The following is a 16,705-nucleotide window of genomic DNA, read 5'->3' as shown; positions in this document are numbered from 1 at the left end:
CTGGTAAAAAAAAAAAAAAAAGCATAGGCTTTAGTGTTAAATGATCTAGGTTTCATTCCTGGCACAGCCGCTTATTTTTTCTCTTTTTTTTTAATGTGAACTTGGGTAAGCATTCTCATTGTTCTGTGCTTCAGCTTCTCCCTTTGCAGAGAGAGAGGAATAACAGTATTCACCCAGCATTTTTTGGAAGAGTGTTTTCCATCTTAATTAAGTACTTGCAGAGTTGGAGGCCTCCGAGGGAAGGCATGTTCTGAGTATAAAGGGATGTTATCTCTGTCAGGCTACCGGATATCCTTAGAGCTCACTTCTTGTAAACCTCATGTGCCTCTGGATTCAATTTACTGCTTTGGACTACGTGAAATACTTCTGGTTTTTTTTCAGACTTGAACAGATACAGCTAGATGTGTAGAAAGTGTTGCTTTAAAGTTCTGTTTTGGTGCTTCTGTTACTTATCTAAAATAAAATCAACACATTTCCCCCCTTCCCCCCCCCCCACCCCCCATACAAACAAGCACTCCTTGAAAGTATTTATTTAAAGGTGAGGTTCATAAAAAGTATTGGTCTCCCCAGCATTGAAGGCTGTAATTTTCTGTTTATACTGATGGCAACTGCGGACTTTGGAAACCAGAATTCCTTATGTGTTGCTCCCAGGGCTTTTCCCCTGTGAATGGGAGAGGTGCTCTCAAAGGCTCTGAGTGTCAGGCTGGTGAGACACAGATGTTTCTTTCGTTCACCTTGTAAGCTTCTCACAAGAGTACTGAATGAAACATCATCCCAACTGATGTTTTATAAGTTGGCTTTCCCCTATTAGGAATTCAGAAATGACTACAATGCATTTTTGATGTTATAAAAACATATGCTGCTGAATAACCATTAGATGGAAAATGTTTTCCTAGAAAGTAGGAAAGAAAGGGGCTCATTCAGCTCTGTCCCTTGCTGCCAGACAACAGTGTCAAAAATTTATGAACAGATGCTCTGTAGTGTGCCTGTTAAAGTAAGTTATTTCAAAATCTCAAAGCTCCAATGGTTAGAACCTATACGTTTTTAGCTTCAGTTAGTTCATTGGCAGTTTACAGCCATTTGCTTGTGTACAAATAGTACATTATTATTATTATTTGGCAGAAATAACTTACTGGACTTCCCTGTATTTTTCTTCTAAGCTTACTCGGGTTTTCTTTGGCTTGGATGATCACTTGTGTACAGTATTCCACATGAGGTTTTGTCAAAACTTTGTACAAAAGCATGAATGCCTTTGAATTTCTACTGGAGATTACTTTTTAATTCATCACAAATTTGTATTTGTCTTTATCTCATCTGTAAAATATGAATGTAGTGACCAGGTAGCTGTCACTTCTCAGGATAGACATCTTGAAGCAGATATTCATCTGTCATTCTGTTATATGTTGTCTGACATATTTCTATTTTTATTTTTTATTCCATTTTTATTTTTCCAATCCTACAGGCTGTCTGTTTTCTCAGCAATGGTATTCCAGTCCTTTTTGGTATTGATGGTGTCTTCTGTGGATACAGCCTTAACCAGAGCTCATTCTCTTCTAGGTGCTAGAGAATCCTCTCAGGAGAAACAAATCTGAAGGAAGGGAGTCTTGTTTTGCAGTGTGCCCCATGGAATAGTCAGTGCCAGGACTAAGTGGTACAACTTCAAAATCTTGGCAAAGTGAATTTACCACCTCTTGCTTCTGTCTTTATTTGTGAATAATGTATGCCCCTAGGACACTCCAATGGGGAAAAACAAAAGGGTCTTGAATGCAACTGTAACTTGCAGTTGCCAGTGTTATCTAGGTGATGAATCATCTATTTCCAGATGCTTATGGGTTAAAAAATATTTCCTAAGGCTAAGAGAGGTCTTTGATGCACATCTGGGACTCTTTTAGTGGCCATTATTCCTTTTTTTTTTTCTCCGTATTTCCTTCCATGTACAGTGGATGCTTTGCTTTGCATGTAAGACTGATAAATGAAGTGAAACAGAGACTTGTCTCTGCTCAGAAGGAGGATGAACTAAACAGTCTCTTGAGTCCCTTCCTGCCACATTATCAGCAGTTTTTTGCCATTATGATCAGAACAGTGGTAGGGTATGAAGTGAAGAGAAATGCTTGCTTATCACTCAGCAGTGCTGTGGTGTCTCAGTGATAAGACGAACTGTACAGAGGAAAAGTGCTAGCTGGGTTACTGGACTGTAGCAAAATTAATGATTAATTACATACAATATACTCGAGACAGCTATGTAAGTTACTTCTTTGGAGGAGGCATACTTGTAGCTCACAGCAGTATGTCACTTGGAAAAGTAGATTTATTTTTTAAGACTCATAATTTTTAACTCGTGACTGCTTCAGTGTAAAAATCAAATCATCTCCCCCTCTGCTTTTCCTTGCGTAGTGACCTCTCAAAGGGGAAGATGAAAAAATGTCTGTGTAAGTCTGAGCAACCCTACCACACCTTGATGGTATTTTTTTCTCAAATGCATCCTGCCAGTTAAGGTTTTGCTCACCGAATGTGAGCACCTTCACAATCTCATGCTTTGTCTTTACAAATAATAAAAATATGCAGAATTGGTCCCTTTTATGTGTTCTGAAGTACTAAGCTAATTGCAGAATGTGTGAAGTTACAGGATGCTTGGTCCTTGCTAGCAGCTTTCAAACAAATGTGTTGTATAATACTGCCTTTGCTTGTAAGATGAAGTAAGCTAAGTGATGAGAGCCCAGCCTTTTCCAGTGCTTGTGTATAGCTGAGCATTCCCAAATGAGTTAGTCATGAGTATACCCAGTATTCAGTCTTGCACGTTGGCAAGTTGAGGTGTGACTCTGTTCTGTTGCTAGTCAGAGGATGCTGCCAAAAATCACAGTTTTGAGCTCCATGGGAGCAGCACTGAGTGCTCATTTTGACTCCTTCGTTGAGGGCTCAGCCAAGTATTGAAGGTTATGTAGCCAAAACTGCAGAAATGAAAATTAATTTGAACCAAATCATGAGGAGCTTGTAAATGGAAATCTGAAGGAGAGTTTTCAGAACTTGAACGTGAAAATGTTTCTGTAAAACTGACCTAGCAACAAGTGAGAAGTTATCTACTAATTCATCTGCTCTTGACATTATTAAGGAACTTTTGGTTTAAATGTTTCCTTTGTGCCATAAGAACTGTTCTTGTACAGATAATCTGCAGATATTTTGAAATGTTAGGACAGATGTTAGGACAGAATCTGAATCACTGCTTTTTTTTTTTTTTGGTTTGGTTCAGTTTGGTTTTTTAAAATATTCCTCTCTCATTTGAATTTTGTCCTTGGCAACTTATGTGATTGCTATTTATATTTATAATACAATATATATATGTAATCTGGGCATTAGTTACATAGGGTGTTTTGGAGTTATTAGCATAGGGATGTATGCCACAAGAGGGATCATACTTCCTGGGGGACTCTGAAGTTTTTCAGCAGTAACAAAACATGAGAGGTGTTGGTTGGGACTATGGGGGGAAAAGCATGACGCAGTGCTATTATGATTTTTATATCATACATTGCTCTCATTTAATTCTCCCCTTTAAAACATCTTGTATAAAGCTTTTTTTTTTTTTTTTTAAATTGTGTGAGTTTAAAAGGAACAAGGAAGTGGAAGTGATTTGTTTATATATTTGTGTTGTGCTAATGTGTTAAATATGTGTGAGGAGGGTTGGTGATGATGGTTGTGGAAAGAGATGAAAAATACTCAATATTTTTGCTTTTTTTCCCCCCTCTCTGTGTTGTACAAGCTGGGATGCAGAGTGGTGCTGTACTCTCCCTATAAGGTGTTACTTGCCTTAACAAGAGTACATTCCCTTCTGTAGTCTTTCTGTTGACTTCAGTAGGTCTTTGTATCAGACTCTCAGTAAAACCCATGGGAGTTTGCAACTTAATGGTTTATAGGATCACAAACTAAGCTACGTGGTTTTTTTCATGTATAAATACAGTGACTTGGTATTTGCCTTTCCAGCCATACAGAGAAGGAATGTCTTAAATTAAACAAGCAAACTGATTTTCACTGAAATGCTTGATCTTTCATTTAAATGTCATGAAAACATTTGTGTCCACATTTAGGCCTAATACTCTGTTTTGGATTTAATTCACAGTGTTTTTACATGAGGGAGATCTGATCCACAGGTTCTGATGGATTCTTGAAGTCTGTCAGACTCAAGGAGTTAGCCTAAGTCATGTCAAGACCCTATAGACTAAAAAAGAAAAGCAGCTGAAAAAGGATAAGTGATGGCTGATGAGCTGGCTCTTTATTGTGCACTGTTTTAAACACAGGATGCTTTTGGCATGCAGGAGTTTAAAGTTAGTTACTCTGCATCACAGTGGAACTGGTAAAATTTATATGAAACCAACATCAGCAATTTAGTAGAACCTGCAAGATACTCATTGTCGATAAAATGTTTGACATATGCATACAGATGCAACTGAGGCATTGAAGTGTATGTTTCAAGCTTTAGGAAGTATCTAGCTTCTGTACAGGTGCTGAGTTGTTGCTTTCCACACACTAACAGAGGCTATTCAATTTCTGATGAACTTGAAATCAAGAGTATGTGAGAATTTCTAGTGCTTAGCTGAAGTAGAATACTGTGCCTGAGGCATAAACCTTCTCTTGTTCATTATGTCTTTTGTATTTTTATTGCATTTTTGTAGAGACCTTAAAAACAATTTTTTCTCATTTGATTTAGGCAGTCCTCTTCTACACTGAAAGAAGAAATCCAGGTGAAGAAAAAAAACATGCCTTTGTTTAGTAAGTCGCACAAAAATCCTGCTGAGATTGTGAAAATTCTGAAGGAAAACATGGCCATATTGGAAAAACAAGAAAAAAAAACAGACAAGGTATGAGGTAATGTTGTGGAAGACCGATAAGGTTTTAATGGTGGGGAAACAGCAGGATAAAGGGAGTAAAATTGTGTTCACTCACTGCCCTGATTCCACAAGCACTTGCACGTGTAAGTAGCTTTATGTTTGAACAGCTCTACTCAAATCACTGAGCTTTTGCTAAGTAAAGGACAACAGATAGAATCATAGAATAGAATCATAGAATGGTTTGGGTTGGAAGGGACCTTTTAAGATCATCCAATTCCAACCCCCTGCTATAGGCAGAGACACCTCCCTTCAGACCAGGTTGCTCAAAGCCCCATCCAGCCTGGCCTTGAATGCTTCCAGGGAGGGGGCATCCACAGCCTCTCTGAGCAGCCTGTTCCAGTGTCTCACCACCTTCACAGTAAAGAATTTCTGCCTTATCTGGGGGTCAGAAAGAAAATGTTGAGGCCCAGGAGCCTTATGCAAAATGAGGATTGATCTACTACTTTTAATAGGAATGGATCTAACAAAACAGCATAAAAGACTATTTAGAAGCTATTCTGCTATTAATTGGTCTTGGGGAGTAACAAATGAGACTGCCAATTAATGCGTAGTTACCCAGAGGGCAAAACTTACTTCTGATAAATGTCATTCATATAAAGCATCAAACCTGTCTGTACTTACATACCTATGCAGTCTCAGTGTGTCAGTCTTTTCTAAACTTCGGTGTGTGTTTCCTAAACATGCTCTGCTATTTCATATTCTAATTGTAGTGCTAGACTTTTGCTAATATTATTGTTCTCCTTTAACTCTGTGACACTGACCTGAGTTACTTTCACCGCTCTTCTAGTAACTAGTTAAGAAGTCACACAACAACCTAGAAAATGATTTTAATTAACAACAACCTAATTTCAGGTTAGAACTGAGTGACAGAATTAACACAGTTCTTGTGCAGCTAAGTATTATATTTGCACATCGTGCTTCTCCCACTTTGAGCAGGAGTTTGCATTAGAATGAACTAAACCAAAAGGTAAGCACAGTTGCTGTTGCATCCAAGCAAAATTCTCTGGAAACTTTTTGGTTCAAAGCAAGTAGCTCAGTATGCTAATTACGTAATATCAGTCACGTGAATTTCAGCGAGGCCTCTGGTATTTGATGTCTCAAGCTGAAATATCTTCAGTTAACTGTAAAGCACTGAGAGAATTTGACTCTGAACTAAAACTTATTTATTTAAGTCAGTCAGCTCCCCACCTGACTTCATCCTTCAGAACCTGATTAAAGCAGGCATTCAAAGCAGAACCTCTAGACTTGTTTTTTGTTGTTGTTGTTTGTTTGTTTACTTTGCAGCATGATTCCTCCAGGTTGTGGTTTTGAGGATTTTTGGCTCCGAGCTATTCTGTTTATTTGGATGTCAGTGACAAAGTAGCAGAAATTCAGACTTCTTAGAAACTGAAGAACTCAATGTAAATTGTTCATTGAAGTCCTAACAGCTGGTGTGTGTTTTCCTTGCAAAGCAAAAGATATGGAAGATTTTCCCCAGCGGATTAGGATGGAAACAGCTTGTGAGTTTACTAACAACGGTGGCTTATTTTACATTTGATTGAATGGATACAGATAGGCCATTTAAAAAATCTAGAAGCCCTAATCTGGCAGACTCTCATCAACTGTGAATTCTGTGAATTATATTAATGTGGACTATCCTAATTCACAAGTCCACGCTGTTTTCAGCCTGTGTGCCTCACCACCTGGTTGTGCCTTTACACGTGGCTGCACGTGGCCAGGATGGGAGGCTTTCCATGTCTCCTCCCCATGCTGTGCACACATCATTTTTCTTTAGGTTAACAGGGAAGGAGGCTACATTGTAGTACTCTCTGACATAGTTTATCATTTCTGTATGGAGGCTGTTGCTGTTGTAAATGGAGCTAATGAGAGTTACTGGGGAGGAGACGGAAGGAGGACAAAGTAATCTCTTCAGCATCAAAGCAGAAAGTCAAGAAAGCAGTACTGTATTGGACAGCATTTACACATATGCTTACATGGCTTGTTGAATCAGGACCTTGCACTCAGATGCAGAGGAAACACAAAGGGCCTTTCTCACTTTGGAGGGGAAGATAAGTAGTGCTACCATTCGTCTGAAGTGTTGCATGGTGCTGCTCTGAAATAGAATCATAGAATGGCTTGGGTTGGAAGGGACCCCAAGGATCTTCAAGTTCCAACCCCCTGCCACAGGCAGGGCCACCAACCTCCAGATCTGATGCTAGGTCAGGTTGCCCAGGGCCACATCCATCCTGCCTACTAAAGAAAGAAGCCTGGCTAATGGTCCTGAGTAAATCATATGGAATTATCTTCAGTACCTGTGACAGTGATGAATTTAAAATGGGTAAGGAGAATTATTCTTGCTAAAGCAGTCACCATCATGTCTCTTATTAAATATACAGGCTTTGTGGGCTCAGTAGACTTGTGTCTGAATGTTAGTTGTGTTTTGAATTGAAGGAGAGGAGGTAATGGTGGCACCTTCATTGATGCATAAGTTTTTGAAATTTGCTCAGACTGTACTAATGAATAACGTGTTGTTTTTTCGTGAGTGTGATTATAGAAATTTAATGAAAAAAGCAAGGGAAGATAAAGTACAGTATTGCACTCTGCAGAGACTTGTAAGATATAGAAATTTACCTCTGATTTGTGTTCCAAAGGGAGATAAAATGTCCTATACTTTCATGGAAGGGCCCAGAGGACTGTCCCCTTCAAGAGCCACAGATCGTTGATTTCCCTGAGCTGCCCAAGAGTTTTGGACTCTGTGAGCCAGCAAGCGTGGATGTTTGTGGGGTCAGGACTCTTCCATTTCTTTCACATTTCTGTCTCCTTACTATGAGTCATGTGAACTGGACAACTATTGTACCTTATTGTAAAATTGAGGTTCCCAGGACTTGTAAGAGCACCCCTGACAGCATCTCTGATTTTGTGTGCTTGTGAAATCTGGTCCAACTAGAACTTGCCTCAGATGCTTAAACAAGGTTTATCTTGTGACAGTTTAGCTGTCATTGTAGTACAGCAAATGTGGCATGTGGGCTGAGACAACTAAAAGCTGCTAATACACTCAGAATTGGCAGAGAAGAGTGACAAAGCCTGAATAACTGCAAACCTGAGGGAGATCCTCCTCATTTCCTTTCCTGAGCTGAGAATCTTAGGTATGAGATGCAAACGGGCAGCTGGGGCAATGCAAGTTTGACAGTTTGGATGCAGCCTCCTGTAACATTTAGCAGAAGCCATCTGAGCTTCAGAGAGACTACTTCTAAATAATGGAAAAATGATAATTCCTCTCAAGCTAAGCAGCACTCAGGTAGTGGGACTTTAACAACAAATCAGTGAAGAATAATTTGAGTAATGGCAGGAAGAGGGAAGATACAGCTTGATAGATAGGATGAAGGGAAGTCACTTGCAAATATAAAGGCAAGTATACATCTTCTCTAAGACATAATTCCATGTATGCATGATATGCAGAAGTTTTCACTTTTTTTTAGTACTTCTTGTTAGTCTTAGAATGGGGCCCATTCAGGCTTTGACTGAGAAATTGACTGCACTAACATCTGTCTTTCTTAGATAAGGATTGAATTTGACCCAGATCTTCTAGTATATATAAACCCATTAATGGGTGCATTGCTGCCTTAATGCTTTTTAAACATTTCCAACTGAAAAGTAGACTAAGATTGAATGCTAATTCCTTATTATTTTATGGGTGTTTTATTTTTGTTTGTGTGCATGTGGGTTTAAGCCTTGCAATTTTCTAAGCTATGTTCTGAAGGCTGGTAGAGCACAGGTTGAGAAGTGCTACCACACGTGGTTTCTCTTCTGAAGTGCTCTGACACCTTCTTTTTCTGTCTCATTTTTTTGAAATAATGTCTACTTAAAAGAAGATACTGCAGCACTGGAAAAATAGATGTAAGAATTACAGGATTAAGTAGAGTAAGTCAGCTGGGAAGTGAACTGAAGCCTTCCTTATCAAGCATCCTCCTCCTTTCCAACATCCACAATAAATAAGAGGGTTCTTGTGACATGTGCAGTTGCTGGGATCATATTTGGGCTCTGTGGTGAGGAACAAATAATTATATTTTATTTCAGAATTCTATAAAAGTTAATCTCAGTCGTGTAGAACCAAAATACGCTTGCATTTAATGAGTAATACTAATTCAGGAATTAAGTAGAAAAGGAAATTTTTAACAGTGTAGGAGAGGAAGTCTCTTCCTGCTTTCTGGTGCAGACTTTTGTACCTCTCAGAGGATATGCATAAATGGGGAGAATGGAAGAGAAACCCCAAGAGCAATACAGCGGGCAGGAGATTCGTTGAACCTGAGGAAACACAGCATGTGATGTGCTTGTTGTACTGGTTCATTTATGACCGGTGATATCATTGTGTATTTTGTAGATGGATATTGTAAAATAACATTGGTGGAACGGATGCCTGACCCATCTCACAAAGAAAGGAGGTGACATCCTGTCTCCTTGAAGCCACGGGGTCTGGTCAGCATAAAGCAGTTCAGGATGCACACAATGTGTCCCTGAGGCACATCCTTGAGATCATCACCCTCCTACTGCTAATCAAACATGCTGAGGTGTGGCACCCATGACTCAGTGCCATCTGTGGAGCCTACAGGTTTGGTAACATTTCTGAACCCATGGTGCAACAAAAGTTTTCAGAGTGCCCCGTGCTTTTAATTGAAAATACCAAACGGAGGTTGGGTTGGGTGCAGCTTAGCCTAAGCTGTCTCTGTGCTTGGCCTGGATGGGCTGAAAGATTTGCAGGTTTTGGCAGAGCCTGGTCCAAACCTTAAGTTTGTCATGGAACCTGAAACCATGACAGAGCCGATATGGGCTTCATTGGAGTGTTTTTCTGACAGACAGAACCACAGGCTGCAGCATCTTCAACTGGTGTTCAAAATATACTTAAGCTAGATGTAAAATAACTTAAAGCATCTATCTTCTTCCCCTTTCTCTTACATATATCCAACAAAGCTACTTGTTCAGGTAGGTCACTGTAATCGGACCTCTGTTCCATCTTGATCTGCTGTAACACATTTGGTGCTGTTCAGAAGGGTCAGGAGAGCAGCATTTTAATAAAGCTACAATTAAAAGTCTTTAGGATTTCCATAATTTTTTTTTTAAACAATGAATCTTGCTTTCTTGCTTAGTACCAGTGAAGTCCTATTCATCTTGCTCCTGTGCTATTACAGCAACTGGGGTCTTCTATGTAAGATGAAGTACATGCGGAGGACAGGATGTGCATTTTCATGGAAGAATGCTTGTGTGACTATTGCAAATGCTAATACCTGTGGACTCAGTTCTGCTGCTGCCAAAGTCAGTTGCAAAATTACCTTTGACTTCATTGCTATACACTGAAACCAAGCGGATAAAATAAGAAGGGTTTGGCACCTCTTCCTTCCAACTGCACAAAACTCACATGCCCAGGGATTTTGTGGAAAGTTTCCTGTTTCAGCCTCCCAGTTCTGCTGAGACCTGTTATTGCTCTAGAGGTGGGAGAAACTCCAGATATTATCAGGTGCTGGTGCCAAGTGTTTGAAGCTTGTCACTCCTGGTTGCTTTTCCATTTTTAAGCATCTTACAATCTTTGTTTCTGTCTTGAGTGCAGGATTAATAGTGGGAAAGGAATTTATGTCCAGGTGGGGCAGCTCTATCTCTTTCAGGTAATCGTACTGCCTTTTAGAAGTTTCATTATTGTGCCTGCTTTGCTAGATTATCCTTGCCAACCTCCTTGGGTAATAGGCCATAATATTTGGCTAAATGTTAAGAGTTCTGTTTCCCAATCCAAAACATGCTGCTGAAGTCCACAATTTGTTCCTTTTAGCATGAAATTGCACTTAGAATAAGTCAGTTGGGATGTTCCTTAGGATGCTGGATTCAGATTCTACTAATGGCTCTTCTTAGGAGTTGCATTTAGAGAGAGCTTTGTTGGCACTATTAAGGAAAAACTATTTTGATACATGCATTGAGAGTATTTTTTAACATAGCTGTAAGGTGAAGAAGACAGAACTAAACCTACGTGCCTTACGCTTTTGATTCTGATTTACATCATGGAACACTGGAAGCTTACTGAATAGCACGTGGTAATATCTTGTATCACATTGTCATGTGTCTTTTCATGTTCCTGTGTGCTGCTGTGTAAGACTGCAACAGGTTAGGAAAACAGTTTTTGCCCTGGAAATACACTAGGTAGGCAAATAGAAGCTCTAAGATCCTATTTGCTATATTCTTGTGGACAATTGGGAATTTCCTGATCACTATGCATATGTCAAATGACATACTTTTCTTATGCATATTTACTATCTGGGTTTGGAAGGGTAGAAAAAATTCATGGGATCTTTTTTTTTTTCCTTACCATTACAGTTGGTTATAAATGTTATGTTGAATCTCTGGATGAATAGAAGTTAAGAATAAGCCATTCTGACCTGGAACGTATCTATGAAATCTCCAACCTGTCTGTAAAGCAGAGGTAGCACAGAGGCAAGAGAAGCCATTGAAAGCTTTGAAAGTTGCAGTTCAGGTAGAGGAGCTCAGACTGTCAATTAATTCATGGCCTGATACATTTTTCCCCTTAAGTTTTTGTAGTCTTCCTTGAAGGAGAGTAAAAAGATGTAATGAATCTACATTGTTTAACAGGAGATTCATCTGTCTGCCTCTTAGACAAATGTAACAGGTCTGGGTTACAAATGACCTTTTTAAGATAAACATATAATTGATCTAAGTAGCTAGAAGAAGGAAAGGTTTCTAATTAGAGATAATTTTTTTTAAGCCTGGAAGTCTGGAAATTGAAGTGGTTGAAGTTACTGACTCTAGTTAAAATAGTGATCTGCAATGGGATTTTTCAAAATCTGCCTTTGTGGATTGTTTATTTCTGAAGCAGAAGATTTGCTTTGTTTTGCTATATCATGCACAAGCAGCGTTGCAAATAAGGTAGCTTACTGTTTGGATATAGAAAATCCAAAATAACGTAGTTATGGAAATGAAAGTTCAGCTTTCTGTATGAAGAACAGATAAGACCTTTGTGTTGTAATCTTCCACGGAAGATTTTACAAGAACAGAAAAAATTTAAGACCTTTAGGACTTCTTTGTAATCCCTTAATGAAGAAACCAAGACACTCCTTATTGCACTGTCTTGTATAACTCTGGAATACAGAGAAAAAATGTAACTGCTTAGGCACCATTCCCAGCTGTTTTAAGCCTGTTAAATTGCTATCCTAAGAACATTGGTATGCGCTTTGGCCCTCCTGTAGGGATCAATCCAAAAGACTCAATAAAACAAAGACATTGTCATTTAGACCTGGCAAAGTGAGGTAAATGGAAGAATCTAGTAATTGCTCTGTGGGGTAGGAAGATCAAGATGCTTCATAGTGAAATACTGAAATATTTCAGTACAGGTGTAGTAGTGTTACCCATAATGAAATGAAGAGTGAATCTCTGCAACAAAGTCAGCTGGTCTTCAGGTTTATATTAAGCTGGAGAAAAGAGAGAAAGTCTTGAGGACTTGAGGAAGAAGAAGAGGAAGGATTTTTTTACACAGAATTTCAGCAAATAATTTCTTTATGGACTACTTTCTTTGTGTTACAGTCCTATTAAGTTGCAATGCCAAGATTTTGTTCTACCAGGAAAGCGAGCTTAAGACCAAGAATCTCCTATCTATCAGGTTTCTAGCTTTCACTGTTGAAACTCTTGATTAGTGCTGACAAAATCACAACTTTATAAAATAAGGGAGGTTGAACACATTTATAATTTAAGTCAGAAAAGTGATGCAATCTTATCTATTCTGCCAGTTCTCCATCTCTAAGGCTATTGTACATAAGGTAATCCAGTAAGGTTAGCAGACTAATCCAAAGACTTATATTTCAAGTTGGTCTGGCTTCTTAGGAAAAGTTCTGTAGCTATGTTTCTTTTATCTTTTATTTTCCATGTATCGAGTGAATATGTCTGGCTTTGCTGTTTGTTTTGGACAAATCTTGGATCTTTGGATCTTGAAATGACCTTTCCTGCTGAATCTTATGCGCGTTTCCATCACAGACACAGGATATTATTCTAAAAATGCCATAAGATTAAGCAGAAATGTCAAAGAAGAGACTAGAAGTGGCTGTTAACTCACAGATCTGTTTGGGATTATGTTTTTCCTACAGATTCATGATAAGGGTTAGAAGTAGAAGAGTGGCCCTTACATTTGACCAGGAATAACTTTTGTTAGAGGGTTTAATGTCAAACCACTGAATATCTGGAGGATATAGAGGAAGGAAGTCAAACACAAAATTTAAATTGTATGTATAAAAGCAAAGAGAGAGGGTGGGAAAGCTGATATGTTAGAGAAATACAGCTGTGGGAGCCATTGTGCCCATCACCATTACAATGTTCTGTCTTTGCTTTCTCCTTCAACACTTTACTTTTTGCCCTCTTTTTTGAGAATAAATGTAAAGCTGAGTCTTGCAGGCAGTTTTCTGTGGATTAGGAAAGACTCATACTTTAAAGGAAAGGTATTAATTTTTCTAACCCTAGAATGCCAGAGATATTCACACCCTTCCAAGCAGAGCTGGTGAAAAGCCAAAAACGTATGAGTTTTCCTTTGATATGAAAATATTTGCACAGCTCTCATAAAGATTTAGAGCTTTAGTTTACAAGATAGCACCCCTGTTGTTAATCCCATCTGTACTCTGTGGGATATCTCTAGTGAGATACCACTAACATTTGAGATAAAAATAGGCTCTTTTACTGTGCTGCAATAAGGAACAAAAAGACTTCTGCTGTGGTTAAAGTTATCACAGTCATACTAATTTACATGCCACTCATGCTGGCTTGTCTAAACTAGCAGAAAACTGTGAATAGCTACGAATGGACTGGGAGAGAACATACCTTTATGCTGTGCAAAATGGATGCTTGAATGATCCAGGTTGATGTGATGTGAAGGTGGCTTTTTCTTGGTTTGTACTAATGTGAATAAAATCAGTATTGAAGTGTTGGGTGATCAGCAGCACTGGAGAGAGGTCTCTCCTGAGCACTGTGGGGTTATGTTACGTGGATTGATGTGGTGACATTTGGAAGCGTGACATTTTCCCTTTCGGTTTATGTGAGAGACGTATTGAAATTATCGATCTGGATTCGAACATCCATTAATGTTGGCTTTTACAAATGACTGTGAGGTTTTTTTGTGTGTGCGCCTTCATGTATTTTTTTTTTTCCTGTTAAACTAATGAAACACTCATTTCAAATAAGTGTTCTGCAGCATAGATGTAAAATACTGTCCTAGTTTCAGAAACCTTCACTATCTCTGCTTTCAGCCCTCTCCTTTACTTGCTTCTCATGCCTGGACAAAAAAATCCAGCCAGCCTTATATGTGCTCTATCTGCTGGATGTGAGTGTATTAAATATACCCTGACCCAGAAAGAGCTGCTGCCTGCACGGCCCAATGGCTAGAGCAGGTAGGATTTAAAGCAAACACACACAAATAAGGCCTTTACTGCAAAGAGTCTTCGTGTATCCAGGATGGAAAGGTGGAGGGTGTGAGGGCAGAGCTACCTCACTGTGAAAAATGGGTGTTTGCCTATGAACCATGGACATTATAACTCGCATCTCATTTTAACCTTATTTGTTGGTCAACAGGCGTCAGAGGAAGTGTCAAAATCTCTGCAAGCAATGAAGGAAATTCTGTGTGGGACCACAGACAAGGAACCACCGACAGAAGTAGTGGCTCAGCTGGCACAAGAATTGTACAACAGTGGCCTTCTAGTGACACTTATTGCCAACCTGCAGCTCATAGATTTTGAGGTAAGTCAGTGTACATAGACCTTTTTATCTCCCTGATGTCAGTGTTGTCTGTCATAAAAACTGTATATGTCTACATATTAATGTTATTGCACTTGACTCATATTTGCACCATTTTTCATGTGCTGAAGAAGGTAACTGTAGTAGTTTAGTCAGTATAGTGGCAGATGTGCTTGTATACTGGAAGTGCAGTACATCTGATTTAACTTCTTTATTTTCTTAAACACAAGAAATGTTGTAATGTGCATCCAAACAAGAAAGGAAATGATGCTGACAATAGTGTTTATGGCCTTGACAGTGTTTAACCTCTTTGGGACACTGCAACCCAAACCACCACTACCTCTGAAGTATGTATCTGATTTAGAAGGGATACAGTGATGAGGAATGAAAATAATTATAAGCATGGGACAATCTCTTATTAAAAAAAAAAAAAAAAAAACTGCAAAAATTAGGATGGTTTAGTTGAGAGGTAAGGTGTTGAAAAAGGTGTTAAAAACTGGCAGCAGGTGGCAAAGCAAATGGGATTGCTCCCACTTAATTTTTTGGATTAAAGAAGAAATGAATGCAGTTCTCTTTCCAGCAGAAAGGTTAATATAAAGAAGTATTATTTGATTATATAGCCCATTGAACTCACTGCCAGCTTTGTTTCTGAAGTCAAGGACTTAGAACTAAATTAACTGCACTTCCATATAATTAAGGAGAAAGAGTTTTGGTAAAACAGATGACTGCAATTCAGAATAAATATAAACTCTTTTAAATTGAGCTTTAGCTGGTGGGAACTGGGAAGAAGCTTCATAACTGACAGGACATTACAGTATTGCTGTGGTCTAAGGCCAGCTGGGATACAGTTCTCCAGGGGCTTCTGTTATTAGTCTTGTAGCTTCTGTTATTCTCTGGCACTGAAGAATCATTAGAATTGACTGAGTATTTCCCAGGATTGATAGCCCTGGTTCCTAGGAATCAAACCTCTTCAGTTTAGGCCTGAAGCCAGTACCCAATGTGCAGGGTGGAGTGGCTGCTGAATTTAAATGTTAGCTCCCTGGAGAAACTGCCTGATGCTCTCCAAGTCACCTTTCGTGGGATCTTCTTTCTTGTGGGAGATTTTTCTCATTACTGAAGCCATGGGTTGTTTCTTTACTTTTCTTTCCATTTTGAAAATGAATGAAAAGAAGGGACAGTGGAATTTATGTTTGCTTTTGCTCCCACTTCTTCCTGACCCCAGTAAAGCCAGTACTCAAGGGACTGATAGATTTTCTATTAGTTTTTGAAAACGTTCTTGTTACTGGAGTTCTCTCACTCTTCACATCTTGAGTTCAGGAGACTTTAATGCTAGAATTTCTTCAGATCTTTTCAGTTGTCATCTCCCCCTGGTAACTATTAAATGTCTTAAGTACAAAAAAAAAAAAAAAAAAAAAAAAAAAAAAAAAAAAAAAAAAAAATCACATAAAACCATTACCCTAAAATCACATGTGTTTTATATTTATATGCTTTTTTAAAGAAAAATAAAAGAGAGAGTGTTAGCAAGTACACTGCTGAAGGGAAATCACTGGATTTTTCAGTTTCTTGACAGTCTGTATTGCTTTTGTTAAGACAAAAAATTCTGTCAGCATGTTTCCTTCCAGTACTTAAAAGGGAGCTTATAAACAGGAGGGAGATTGATTTTTACACAGGCAGATAGTGATAAGGAGGAATGGCTTTAAACTAAAAGTGGTGGGATTTAGGTTCAATGTTAGGCAGAAATTCTTTACTCAGAGAGCAGCAATGCCCTGACACAGTTGCCCAGAGAAGCTGTGGATGCCCCATCCCTGGAGGTGCTCAAGGCCAGGTTGGATGGGGCCCTGGGCAGCCTGAGCTGCTCGGTGGCATTGCCCACTACAGGGATTGGACTTGGCTGGGCTTTGAGGTCCCTTCCAACCCAAGCCATTCTGTGATTGATTTTGTGATACTGAATCCACAACCTTTAAATGCAAGCAATGAATGAAATATCAAATGTGTTGTTGAATTGATGTTATTACAAACAATTCTAAGCTTTATTGTAAATGATAAAGCTTTTTCGATCACATAGTAGAACTATTAAA

General features: G+C 38.9%; 1 protein-coding gene across 9 annotated transcripts in view; it reads left to right on the top strand.

Annotated features, from left to right (window-relative positions):
- CAB39L (calcium binding protein 39 like) overlaps positions 1-16,705 on the top strand; it is a 63,474-nt gene that overhangs the window by 21,483 nt on the left and 25,286 nt on the right. For 8 of the 9 annotated variants that reach the window (XM_090131939.1, XM_090131932.1, XM_090131917.1 and 5 more), the window contains 2 exons: positions 4,700-4,850; positions 14,466-14,630. In XM_090131939.1, the coding sequence (XP_089988065.1) occupies positions 4,749-4,850; positions 14,466-14,630 (267 nt within the window). In that variant the 5' untranslated portion in view covers positions 4,700-4,748. The remainder of the gene's footprint in view (positions 1-4,699; positions 4,851-14,465; positions 14,631-16,705) is intronic. The other variant, XM_090131960.1, reaches the window with a different exon arrangement.

This window comes from Phasianus colchicus, chromosome 1 (assembly GCF_987193195.1).
Source record: "Phasianus colchicus chromosome 1, bPhaCol1.hap1.1, whole genome shotgun sequence".
In the NCBI taxonomy this organism is placed as follows: Eukaryota; Metazoa; Chordata; class Aves; order Galliformes; family Phasianidae; genus Phasianus; species Phasianus colchicus.
The sequence above is the reverse complement of the archived record's forward strand: the minus strand, read 5'-3'. Positions and strand labels throughout refer to the sequence as shown.